We start from the raw sequence: 13,642 nt of genomic DNA on the forward strand, positions 1-13,642 counted from the left end.
TCATAAAAACGTCATAGTATAGTAAGGCATAAAACGTCATAGTATAGTAAGGCATGAAAAGTCATAAAAATGTCATAGTATAGTAAGGCATAAAAAGTCATAGTATAGTAAGGCATGAAAAGTCATAAAAAGTCATAAAAACGTCATAGTATAGTAAGGCATAAAAACGACAGTGTAGAAAGTCATAAAACATCATAGTATAGTAAGGCATAAAACGTCATAGTATAATAAGTCATAAAATGTCATAGTATATTAAGGCAGAAAAATTCATAAAAACGTCATAGTATAGTAAGGCATGAAAAGTCATAAAAATGTCATAGTATAGTAAGGCATAAAAATTCATAAAAACGTCATAGTATAGTAAGGTATAAAAAGTCATAAAAACGTCATAGTATAGTAAGGCATAAAACGTCAGTATATTAAGTCATAAAATTTCATAGTATAATAAGGCATAAAAATTCATAAAAACGCCATAGTATAGTAAGGCATAAAAAGTCATAAAAACAAAATTGTATACTAATGCATAAAAATTCATAAAAACGTCATAGTATAGTAAGGTATAAAAATTTATAAAAACGTGATACAGTAAACATACAGGAGCAAATCATGGCAAACACAGTTTATTGACAATCAATACATCCTATAAATAAGTGTTCACAAAATAAATCAAACTTTACACATTTTTGTTTGTTTCTGTTCTGTCGGCCTTCTGAGCAGAGTCTGAGGTCGTGTACAAAAAATAAGGATCAAACACTGAGTTTCAAATCAAATGTCACAAAATCCTCTCTGTAATATAGATATTAACAATGTAAATTAGAAACATTTAACGATCTTTGATTGTGCATGTACACAGCTACATTCAGTGCCCAAAGAATTGCTTACATTCATGTTCTACTCAGAGTCTATGATCACAGAAATTTCGACACTAGTTCATTTCAACTGCAGGGAAGAAAGTTTTTCAAAGCAGCATTCACGTAAATCCCTCATGTACATCACCACCAACAACAAATTATTTTTGAAATAATCACTTGTTTTTAACCTTTTTTAAATGTTCAACAACCTGCAGGGCCTTAAGTCATGGGACCAATTTGGACAACATTGGGGTAAGTTCTGAACAACATCAAATTATTCTTAAAGGGGCAGATTATAGAGTTCTTGACATGATGATGTAGCTGCACCTTCTTTGTTTAACAGCTAGATGGCAGCATAATGTGTGTGCTGTTAACCCCTTAACACATTGTTACATTAATGGTAACCAGATCAAAAACAAATCCCTTTAAAAGCTTCATGAAGCGGGTATTTTTGATAGCATGACTAAAATCAAACCTCTGTCTCCTGTGGGATGCTAATGTTGATCTGTGATCTGCTACATATGTAAATAGGCAGTTTTTAATGCTACTATGTTAGCTAAAACACTTGATTAGCTATTGAGATCTTCATATCAAAAATCGCTTCATGCAGCTTTAATCTGAGAAAAAGGAGTGCCATTTAACTTCCTGTTATGGCCATTACAAAATAACCAATGAACAGTCTTATATTGTATGTTTGTGGCACTCAAACTATTTAACGCCATGTTGAATTAATCTGACAGGCTTCAGTGCCACACTCAAACATACATTCATACACAAAAGCAATAACTTACCTACTTCTTTCTCAGTAGTTTGCCATTATATACAAAAATGAATTAACGCCATTAAAAGTACATTGTTATCTGATAAAATACAGTAGTTTTGTTGGCTACAGAAAGGCATGTCTGCAGATGAGTCACTGCCATTATTTAAAAAAAAAAAAAAACAGTCATAGCTTACAGATGTTAAATAACCCTAAATCAAACAAAAACAAAAAATGCCTCAGCTCATCTCTGTATAAAATGTGCTATCATCAACAAGTGGCTTCCTTCTATGAAAAACAGTAAAAATAGCTGCAGTGGTAGAAAATGGCAAGTGTGCCTCTCAGTTTCTGGATGCTTTGGTAATAAGTGTCCTTTATCCTTCAAACTCGACACCAGACTGTTGTGAACGTACAAAATGTAGATATCAAAATAAATCCTGACCTTTTTTTTTTATATTGAAGATGTTCAGTGGGGACGTTAACTGGCAGATCTACATATAAAAAAAAATCACAACCTTAAAACAGACCAATAATATGGCTTCTTTTTTCTTTTACTGTGGCGCACCACAAATAAATACGTTTTTAAATACACCAATAAAATTTAGAGTCAAAAAACACGAGGCCTTCAGGTGTCGTCGTTTTGTGGAAGGGAGCAGGTGTATTTGAACTTGTCCGTTTTAGGTTTCATCCTCATACGTGCTTGTTCCTTTTTCAGTCCTCTCCCTTGTCAGGAGGAGCTGGAGACAAACTTTCTTTGCTGAGCATCATGGCGGTGTTTCACGTGGGCGGAGGGCCGTTGGTGTAACGCAGCATGGGGTAGAAGGAGCGTGCAAAGTTGTTGGACAGTGTACAGCTGTAGTGCTCTTCAGACAGAGGCACCAGGCAGGCCAGAACCAGCAGCACTAAGAAGAGCAGGTGAAGAGGGAAGGCAGCTCGTAGAACCCGGTAGAAGAAGGGTCGGCGTGGGGAAGAATCCCTCCTCTCCTCCCTGGATGTGGACAGAGGTGGATTTTATTAGTTTAAGATGAAAGACACAGGTGAAGGTTAAATGAATAGTTTGACATTTTGGGATCTAAGCTTGTTAATGTTCTTGGTGCGTGTTAGATGAGTCTTGATTCCACACTCATACAGAGCTATAGCCAGGAGATGATCAGCTTAGCTTAGCAAACAGGTAACCTGGCTGCAAGTTCCCGCTCCTGGATGCTGTTCGCCCAAAAGCAAATTGTTAAAGCTTGTAACTTCCTGTAAAACTGTTACTTTTTCATTTTTGGACATACAGTAGCCACGTGGAATGTTTCACTCTTGCTGTGAATTTCCCAAAATGTCAAACTGTTGTTTGAAGGGTCAGTTCACTCAAATTACAAAAAGCATCCACCCCAGTACAATGTAAGTAAAGTCTGTGCCGCTCATAGCATTGAAAATTACACTTAAAAATTCAAAAGCAACATCTGTTACTCAAGATCATCCACAGACTGAACTATGAACAGTTTTTATAGGAACTACTTTCTACCAGAGAAGTGGTTTCTATGAAAACTGTCACTTTTTTTATGCCTTACAACAGTGGATTATCCAGAGTAATAGGAAAATAGTTTTGGTGTGTTTGTTGAAACTATCTGCATGGTGAGAAGATTCTAGAGGTAAGTGAGAATATAAACTTTTGTAACTTGGTTGAACTGAATCCTGAAGCTAATTTACTAAAAATAAATCAATGCAAAAGTTACCTTCTAGTTGCCGTTTGTCTGACTGTAGCTGCCTGTGGACCAGCCTCCTCCTGAAGGAAAACACACGTCAAAGGTGTTAATCACCGTTTACTTTCAAAACAGGAAATCTTAAATGGTTAAAATTGCTCCCACCTCAAACGGCAGCAATAATCAATGACATAATAGTATAACAGTCACAGTGGACATTTTCTGTATTATGGGAGCTAGTATTTTTCATACTAAAAGATACATTTTTAATAAGAATACTGAGGTAACATTTGTAAGGGTATTTTACATGCTGGTAGTTACTTAATAAAGAATCTGAATTTTTAGAACCACATTACTTAAGTTACTCTCATGTAAAACTTTGAAATTGAACCCTCCTCCCATGATAAGTGTCTAATTTTTACGTGTGTGTGTGTGACAGAAGGTAAACACCGAGCTGTACCTTGTGCAGCAGCAGAGGAGAGCTGAGTGTCCCCAGACCGATGCTGTCCATTTCAGAGCTGGTTGAGCAGGTTTCCTGAGACACAGACGGTAAACAAACAAATAGATCATTAGATGGAACTGATCAAACCAGTTCAGAGGCCTCAGAGTTCTTACACGTCTCTTATTTGACCTTTGTCCTTTGCCTTTCCCTCAGATAAAGACATTTTTGGCAAGAAAAAACTGCCTCTCATTGGCTGTGAACCTGTATCACAGCAGAGTCCTTGTGTTCATAAAGTAAACATAAAGTGGACCTACCAGTTTTCCCTGCAGCGCGTGCAGGTCAGCCGCCACCTGTCGCAGCAGGAGATGCAGCTTGTTGCCGATGACGTGGACCTTCTCTTTGGCCTCCACACTGTCCTCTCCGGTGGCCTCGAGGAGGAGCTGAGAGGAGATGTCCTGCAGCGAGGACACCTGCCGCTGACGACCGTGCAGCTCCTCCTGCAGCTCCTGCAGCAGGGGGCGGCAGAGCAGAGGACTCGGTACAGGGCTGAGACTGAACAGTGTTCAATATACAGACACGACTGATAACTTTGTTTCCATCCATCCTCTTAATGATCAATGGATCTTATTAAGAGCCGGCAGTGTATTGTAATACCAATTCATCTTTGAAACCTCTCTGTAATGAAAACATGTATTCTGAAGTAAAATAGTGATGGATGAATTGATGGGTCGTTTGCTCACCGTCAGCGCGTCCCGGTGCTCCAGCAGGACAGAGCGTGAGGTCAACAGGTCACTGACGTTTACGGTGAAGAGTTTGTTCTCAGCCTGAGCGAGCCACAACAGCAGAGAGTGCAGCGTCTCGTGGAACTCCTGAAGAAGAACACAAAGGTCAGAGTGTAACGGATGTGGAGGCTGTTCATCTTTCACAAAACTCAAAACATCAGATTGTGAGAAGGGTTGAAACAGTTCATATATTAAACTCCTGTTTCTATCAGTTTCTATTGTTCATGTGAAACTAGATAATCTGCTATTGCTGCTCTCTGAACACTGACGTACAGCAAAGCTTTGTAACCACCACAAACTGCAGTGAGTGTCTCCATGTCTCACCTGACACTGCATGAGTGCGCAGTGCAGCCTCCTCTCCCAGCTCTCCAGGCCGCCGCAGGCCTGCGTCCAGCTGAGGTTGGCTGAGCTCAGAGCTTCCTGCAGCTCTCGCAGCTCGACACTGTCGCCCCGCAGGAAGTGACGGCTGCTCAGGTTGACGGAGATCATCAGACACTTGTAGCTGTTGAAGCTTTTCTGCATCTCCTGAACAAAAGAGGGATTCACATGTTCTCAAAAGAAGACTAGAAGAGAGGAGACGACTCTTTGATGCAGCTGCTTTTGAGTCGCGTTAAGGTCACACTTCAACATCTGTATGGCTGCAGGAACAAATGTGAGACATCTGGCCCTTGTTTTCTCAGACTCACGTGTTCACAACAACTTCCGAGTCTCTGAGTTACAATTTTATCTTTCACGGATCATTTCTGAGAAGAAATGTGGGGAATGTCATTACCTTTAGTTTCCTGATGTTGACCTCGATGTCTCGGATGCTGGTGGATGGCGCAATCCGCTGCAGCCTCTCCAGCTCTGGCAGCACCCGGCCCAACCAGGAAGTGACATCGCAGAGGTCAGAGTTCAGCTTCTGCCACTGCTCCAGGTCCTGCTTGATGTCTGTCTCGTTGTTGAACTTCTGTGCCTGGAGCAGCTCCCAGCGCTGGATCACACCTGCAGATAAACAAGAGTCAGAGGGAGGAAACGCTTTAACACCGCTGTATCGTTGTGTACAACCTATGTGAGTCCCTCTTAAAGTAAATTAGCAGGATGACTTGTTTGAATTGGTTAATATCAACCCAGGATTGAGTGATGTGCATTTGAGTAATAAATGTTATTTCTAATGTTTATCTATGAATGCAGCATTTTAACATCAAATAAAAATCATAACCAATCGCCGCCTATGAGGCAGTTGTGAGAGTTCTGTAACACACACAGAGAAGATCAGCCTCTACATGATGTTTTTACATCAGTGCTGACACAATTAGTCGATAGAAAATCAAGTGACAATTTTGACAATTGATTAAAAGTCAATAATCAAGCAGAGAATCTCAACTGTTTCCTGGTGCTGCTTCTTTCACATGTGGATTTACTACTTTTTAAAATTAAATATGTGTAAGTTTTTGCCTGTTGGTCGAAGCTGAAAGGATTTGTGGGAACTTGTGATGGACATTTTTCCTCAGCTCAGTGACATTGTATGAACTAATTAGTACACTGACATTCATTAATAATCTGCCAGTGTGGTTCATGACAAAAATGTGACCCATGAAAGTTGCAACATTGTCTTTGTTTGAGGAAACCAGAGGATTATGGGAAAATAATCACGTGAGTATTCAGTCATGTCCTCCTTCTGTCACACAAACCGGTCTATCACATGTTAAAGTTATATTACAATCTGTATTATCAGCTCTGACTGTTGTTTCCACAAAGTCAAACAGAGTGACGCCTCTCTCTCTGGTGTTGATCTCTGTCACTGTACCTGTGCTGGTCTGTCTGTTGGCCGTGCTGCTGGTCAGACCTGCGTCCTCCAGATCCTCCTCATCGTTCAGGATCAGCTTGACTCTCTTCACAGTGTTGATGCTGCCGCTGCACTCCGACATCAGCTTCACCTGAACGCACACAGATTCAATCAAACGCTGGTTTCACAGTGAGGAAACTAAGCCTTTAACATGGGAATATTTCGTAGATCTCGATGTGTGTGTTCTTACGTAGCCCTGCTGGTGGAAGGGAGTGCTGGTGGTGTGTGTGGGAGACGAGCTCAGGCCTCGGATGATTTCTCGGGGAACTCGTTTCCTCTCTGGGGAGCTGGGCTGGTGCCAGCTGGGCGGGTCAGACTTCACTGAGGAGAGAGAGATGCAAAAGCTTCAACAAAATGATGGTAAAATTTTTTTAATAGAATGAAATAGAGAATGAAAAAGAAAAATGTGTTAAACAATAAGACAGAAAATGGAACAATAAAGCCACAAGTTTCATCATTGAATTATCAAACAGTCTTTCAATTCTTCCATCAGCCATTTGACACATGCATGAAATTCAAGTATCTGTCAATAACATGCAAAAACACTATCAACAAACCACAAATCCACTGCAGAAATGCAGAAAATAAAACACGGTCTCATGCAACTTTCATGACTTCAAAACTCAATCTTGATGAACAAAGATTGTGACATTTGTCAAAGTGGATAATAAGTTGCAGCAGTGAACAGACGCATCTGTAAGTGAAGATACAAACAAGGTGTCTGTGAATTAGATCAGGGATGTGGATGTGTGGGGTACAGCTGGATGAGTTTGGGGTTGCTAGGAGACGGGATGCATTAACATACAGCGATGCAGTAGCATGCAGCAGGCAGAGTGCCTACCCGAGGCTCCTTCCACTGCTCTGACAGTGGCTTTAACAAACGACTCTGAGCTCTCTGTGACCTGCACATCTGGAGGAGAGAGCAGAGGTGAAGGGCGTCTGACAGCTGCTCTGTAAAGATGGAGCTTTGCGCACGTTACGAAGCGGTTTCAGGAAGATCAGAAAATGAACAGTTAACAGAACAGTGGGGACGCCAAGAAGAGAGCAAAACAGTAATCTACGACTTCAAACTGATGGAACATTTTGACCTAAAGGAAACACCTGGAGTTAAAGATCCAAATTATTAACTACAAACTGACAAAATTTGACATTATTGTTGACCAGTTTTCAAACTTTTAAAATTCTTTTTCTACTTTCAAGGACGTGCAGTCTGGAAATTACCTTGTAAATATCAGTCACAGAAAACAGTTTTTGTTGTTTGTGTTTAGTAAAGCAGGTGGACACAGGGATCTGTTCTGAACTCTTTGCTGCTGTGTTCAAGGATGCTCTGAAATTTGAATTCGCCTCATTGATTATTGTTGTCTGGGCTTCTTTTTCCATCACCCAAGTTAGCTTCATATGTTCTGTGCCGACCAAGACCAGCAGGAGAGAACACATTACACCTGTTGTCAAGTACCTACATTGGTTACCTGTCAGTTACTGTTTTGATTTTTAAATTCTGCACCGATTTAACTGTCTCACATGCTTACGCTCTATGAACCAGTACAGCTCCTCAGGTCCGCCGGCAGCTTTTAGTTTCTATGCTTCGAGCCGATGGAACAGGCTCCACGAGGATCTGAGAGCAGCTTTAAACATAAACTCAAAACATTTCTCTTCAGCCTGGCTTTTCATTAAACATGGTTTTTAGTCGGACACTTTATTTTATTCACTTATTTTAGTGTATCTATGTTGTAAATTGTAGTTTCTTCTATTTTATCTGTTATTTAATTTTGCTTAAATGTTATTTTTGTTTGCTAAAGTTATTATAGCATCTTTTTTATTGTATCTAATTGTCAGCTTTATTTGATTTCTCCTTTTTCTTTTTAGCTCATAAATGTGCTGCACAAATAAAGTCTGAACACGTCAGTCAATCAATCAATCAATCAATCAAAGATAAACAGAAACCAATCGAAATACAGTGGATTCTAAAAACCTGTGTTTGTTGTACTTCTTTATAAGAGTACAGTAAATAATCTCTTTCTCTTTCGGCTGATGACAATAATTAACAGCTAAAATAAGCAGCTGTCGTTACCTGATAGAGCGCTGAAGAAGGTGGCGTCCTCATCATCCTCGTGTGACGATGATCCTCCCACGTCAACAGTGTGGTCCCACTCCAGGGGGATGGAGTCCACGCTGACAGGGGTCTCTCTCCCTGACCGCTCCAGAGGAGGCGCCAGCAGGTGGCACACGGCCTGACGTCCAGCCGAGACTCCGCCTACAGCCGGGACTTCCTCCTCCTTCTTCCTCGTTTCTCTCCACGAAGTCCCGATGGTCAGATCGGGTGAGTCTTCCAGGTCCGTGTCCCGGTCTGACAGATCCCTCTCCTCCTCCAGCACCTTCAAAACATGGAAACGGACGAGGAAAGATATTTAGCTCTGAAACACTGAGCACCATCATGAGTGAGGCAGACACACAAACAACAACTCTATTGTAAAAACTATAAGTAAAATTAAACTTCACAAACTGTTTGTGTGTATGTTTTGTGTTCTGCAGTTTTTTTCTGCCATCACTTCAAACTATACTGTACCTGTCTCCACGTTGCATCTCTTTTTATCTCTAAGAGTAACACTTGTGTAGCACTGACCGGGCGTCTGTTGACGAGGCGGTGGTGGAAACGCGCCACCCTGCCAAACACCTCCTGGCAGTAGGAGTGTAGCTCCTCCAGCTCGTCCTCGATCAGCACGGCGTCCAGAGGAGCGCTCTTCTGGATCAGGTTCTCCCCGAACACGATGAGGGCGTCGATCTTGTTGGTGTTGAGGGTGATCTCCTGCTGGAAGCCCTGCACAGCGACACGGCACATGTTTCCGTCTTTTAGGGGGCCAGAGTAAGCAGTGTGTATGTCGTCTCTTTATGGGGGCAGACTTACGTTGAGCTGTCTCATCTTGTCTTCGATGTCGCTCTCAGAGAAGTGCTCCACGTTGGTGAGCTGCAGGTCCATCTCTGTCAGCCAGACCAGGATCCCCTCACGAGTTCCCTCAAAGTCTTCTCTCTGAGAGGTGAAGTGCTGCAGGAGCACAGAGGGCGGAGATCACTATTTAAATGCTGTTCAGATATTAGTATTCATGCAGGTATTCATGAATGTCAGAGATATTAATGTCACAGGTCAGACTAGGGTTGAAGCATTTTTAATTCCCAAACTATCTGATAGTTTTTATGAAAAACTTGACAATGTTGTAGTTATGTGTCATTTGATGTTCTTCTTAAAATATCAACTAAACTAAAATTGTTCACTTTTAAACTTACTCTGACTGGGTTAAACCTCAGTGGGATAATGAAGAAACACTGAACGGAACCAATCTAAACTAAATGATATTTATTATTATTATTATTGTTCTTACAGTGCCAGTCTCTTTTTATTACTGTGACTGTATGTTTTTAGCTGGAGTCTGATGTGAATGTTGCTTATGGGGGCTGAGCCTGCAGAGGTCAACCAGCACCAATCAGCTGGATTCTTTGATTACATGCAACATAAACATCCTCCATCTGCTCGGAGCCACATGCCGCCATGAAAACAGCTTCCTGCCAACATGACGCCTCGTGCCTCGTCGCCGTCTGAGAGGTGACCCAAATCCTGACGGCTTAGGGTGGAGCTGAGGGCGGGGAGATACTATACAGATCTGCTGGGAAGGTTTGAGGAATGCTGATGTTCGAGCTCTGATTTCTGTCTGACTCATTTTATTTTTTTAATTTTCATTCTCAAAGAAAAACTTCCTCTGCTGTGATATGTGCAGTTTGTTGTCACTGGATTTCTAGATATTAGGGTTCAGATTATTTGAGGAATTTTTCAAACACAGCTCTAAAGATCCTTCGTGGTTTTAGTGGCTGAGTCGGTGCAATTAAAGTCCTTAAACACTGCTCATATAAAATCAACCACTATGCTTCTGACCTCCACCCTCTCCACTCACCTTGAGCCTGCGGAGCACAGCCGCCACCCTCCTCTGCAGGCTGTCCCACCGCTGGTTCCCCTCGTGGACCATGACCTTGAGTTTGCTGGCGGTGTCGGTCCGGTTCTCCCGGGCCAGACGGCGGTACTGTTTGTTGACCAGCTCCAGCTGAGTCAGCCGCTCGTGAACCTGCCGCTGGAACGCCTGAGAGGAAAATACAGGATGAGCACATTTCTTTACAGTTTATGAACGTTTGTCTGTCACACATTCGATGACCCTGATATCAGATTCATGGACTGCACATATTAAGCTAATAATTCAAGTGAAAAGGAGAGAAAGGGTATGATTTATCTGCTAAAATTTCCATGTGGGAAACTAGTAGAACTTAAAAGTATTGCATGATGTAAAAAACAAAAGCCCAGCTGCGACACAGTTCATGGAAATGAACGATCTGTTCTCTTCTCTGTGACTTCAGAAGGTATTTTGGGCACCGACAAACTGGAGAAACTTTGTTAAAACTAAGATTAAATACGGAATTTTATCAAATTCATTGTAAGAATAATTATGGTAATATGTGTTCTCAACATAGTATCTATTGTAAAGTCAGACAACTGGTCAATGGACTGTAGGGAAACAGGAAGCAACATCAGGCATCAGGCGTGCTCAGGCATCAAGAACACATCATCTGTTTCTGTCTTTTTATATTAATGTCATTATTATAAGGTCATATAAGCAGACAACAGGCCTCCACTCCCAGCTGCTCAGAGAGGATTGACAACCTTTTCCAGTCAGTTTATGGATGTGAACCTTCATCCTTCTACTGATTTGCTTCTCTAATGATGATGATGATGCTCCCACAGCTTCCATTGCATGTCCCTGACAGCCAGCGCTGTATATAGGTCAGTCAGTGGTCTTCCACTGCGTTTAGAAGTCAACAGCATCTAAACTGGATCCCTGTTGCTGTGGAGATGAGGGCATCTCAGCAGAGTCCAGATTACCGGACACTAATCTGTGTTTCTAATCCAGACCGACACATCAAAGGTTACCTTTGTGTCTGAGCATGACAGGACACCTGAACCTGAAACTGCACTCACACAAATAGTGAATAAGACGAGGCGTTAAAAGTGTCGCCGTAATCTGCTATTCCAAGCAGGTCAAACAAGTAAAGCACAAAATATAAACTTCTTACAAACTGAACTCAACTTCAGCTTTCACACCTGCAGATGATTTTGAATATTGGGTCATCAGCTGGACCTTTCCAGAGTTGCCACCATCTGGTCAAAACATCATCATTTACATAAGGAAACTGCATCTAATGAGCAGTTCACCAATTTAAATCTATTCTCCCCAGAGGGTGAAACTTTTGAAAGTTTGGACTGTTTTAGGTTCATTCCACATCAAAAGATCAACGATATGGAAATCCGTAGGGCACGGTTTTGTTACCAACTAGGTAAACTCCTTGATTTGAACAAACCTTCCCTGTAGCGCCACCATCAGGAGAAAACTTCACACAAACTTTAAGCTGCTATGATTTAGGTCTGTCATGGTTTTGGACCAGTCAACCGCTGCCTGGAAGACAGTGACAGGACATGAGACTGATCTTCCTGTGAATTTAAGGTCTTTCTTGGCATCACTTTGCCTCCAGTCGTCTTGTTCCAGAATTCTGCCAAAGTGAAAGACTGCTAAAAAAAAAAAAAAAAAAACAGACAAAGGATGTCTGCTGACCTCGAACTTCTTGAGCTCCTCCTTGGCGCTGGTGTAGAGGACGTCGGCGGAGTCTGGGTTGGCAGCAGTGAACTCAGCTGTCTTCAGCCAGTCTTCAAAGCGAGAGTAGTCGTCCAGGAACTTACACCAGAGACGCCACGTTTCCTCGATCCTGACAACAACAAGAAGATTCATTTAACCTTCTTTATTTATCTGGCTTAAAAAAAAGATGATAAAACCTGTGCAGCCTCCTGCTTCACATCTACCAGTGTCAGTCTGCAGTGACCATGTGATACATTTATTTATTGTGACCGGCTGGTTTACATAAAGAACAGTCTCCACTTTTGGTTGGTTTACTGAGTCACCCTGTCATCTCTTATTTTGCAATAATGAGATCAGTGTATTTATTTTGGTGCATATCTAACTGCACATCCCACAACTGCTCACCTCATCCTCCTCTCCATGGACATGGCACAGATGTTCCTCCAGCGACGGTCCAGGCTGCGTGTGGTCTGCTGGATCGAGTCATTCTCTGAGTCGCTGCCACAGGCGTCGGCGTCGTGGAGCAGGACGTCACACAGCGTCAGAACAGACGCCACGCTCTCCGTGTGCTGCTCAATGTCCCGCTGCAGGTCCTGCAGGTCAAACCGCACAGAAACATCTCGATCACATCTACAGTCAGTAAACAAACCGGGGCTCATCGATGGAAATCACATGGAGTTTTACACATCGATAAAACAATATTCTAGTTTTCCTAGCATGGTCATTTTGAGCTGGACAAATAAGCCACATAACACACTTTATCCAGAGTAAATGCTCCAGACCTTGACCATAATTTAGAAGTAAGAGTTTCCCAGTGCAACAGTGGAATGACTATAACACAGAATCTGAATGTGAAGCGCAGACAAGCACAAAAAGTCCTCACTACATTCGTAAAAGCAGCAGTGGAGTTATAAGTGACCACAGTATGGATCTTCAGTCAGGTGATAGTAGGTCGACTGGGAAGAGGTTAAACTCATCATCCATCAAGTCAGAGAGAAGGCAGCTATCCACAGCTGATGCCACTGACCATCTTTGAAGAGAGAAGATCACCTCTGCACATGTGCGACCATCTGTTACCGTGTGACTGAAGCTTCATATTTAAGTCACATGATTACAACTGAACCAACTCCATTTGCTGATTAAGATCATGAGAGTTAAAGCTGTGGAAGAACCTAGTGAGCGGACTAAGACTGTTTGTCAACCTGATGCAACGGACAATTATTTTCATTACTGATTAATCTGCTGATTATTTTCTTGATTGGTTGTTTGGTCTGTGAAACATTAGAAAATAGTGGGTCATTATAATCATAACAAACATATTTAGTACTATAGATGATTATAAATTAACATAATTTAATACATGTAAGAGCAGAAAATCTTCACATCAGAGAAGCCAGAATCAACAATTTGGCTTTTTGCTTAAAAATTAAAAAAAAAAAAGACTTTAATGATAAAGTTGTAGCAGCTGTCAACAAATGTCTTCAAGCATCAAAGGACGGAGGTTTGCAGCTCAGCTAGGAAGCAATACGGTTTGCCAAAGATTTAAAATGTACCTTTTGTTTTCAGAAATCTTTATGGGGCCGTTTCACCACCAGCATGTTGCCTAAATGTTTTACAGCCAT

General features: G+C 41.7%; 1 protein-coding gene across 1 annotated transcript in view; it reads right to left on the minus strand.

Annotated features, from left to right (window-relative positions):
* Nucleotides 1-642: 642 nt before the first annotated feature.
* The window catches only part of syne2 (spectrin repeat containing nuclear envelope protein 2), a 35,837-nt gene continuing 22,837 nt past the window's right edge, over nt 643-13,642 (minus strand). The window contains exons 7-21 of the mRNA XM_022750027.1: nt 12,426-12,613; nt 12,000-12,150; nt 10,296-10,478; nt 9,257-9,394; nt 8,975-9,169; nt 8,423-8,726; nt 6,542-6,672; nt 6,313-6,442; nt 5,296-5,507; nt 4,848-5,048; nt 4,482-4,610; nt 4,056-4,247; nt 3,760-3,834; nt 3,333-3,382; nt 643-2,599 (exon numbers count right to left, since the gene is read on the minus strand). Coding sequence (XP_022605748.1) covers nt 2,389-2,599; nt 3,333-3,382; nt 3,760-3,834; nt 4,056-4,247; nt 4,482-4,610; nt 4,848-5,048; nt 5,296-5,507; nt 6,313-6,442; nt 6,542-6,672; nt 8,423-8,726; nt 8,975-9,169; nt 9,257-9,394; nt 10,296-10,478; nt 12,000-12,150; nt 12,426-12,613 — 2,490 coding nt within the window. The 3' untranslated portion in view covers nt 643-2,388. The remainder of the gene's footprint in view (nt 2,600-3,332; nt 3,383-3,759; nt 3,835-4,055; nt 4,248-4,481; nt 4,611-4,847; nt 5,049-5,295; nt 5,508-6,312; nt 6,443-6,541; nt 6,673-8,422; nt 8,727-8,974; nt 9,170-9,256; nt 9,395-10,295; nt 10,479-11,999; nt 12,151-12,425; nt 12,614-13,642) is intronic.

This window comes from Seriola dumerili, unplaced genomic scaffold (genome assembly GCF_002260705.1).
Source record: "Seriola dumerili isolate Sdu_G_001 unplaced genomic scaffold, Sdu_1.0 BDQW01000149.1, whole genome shotgun sequence".
In the NCBI taxonomy this organism is placed as follows: Eukaryota; Metazoa; Chordata; class Actinopteri; order Carangiformes; family Carangidae; genus Seriola; species Seriola dumerili.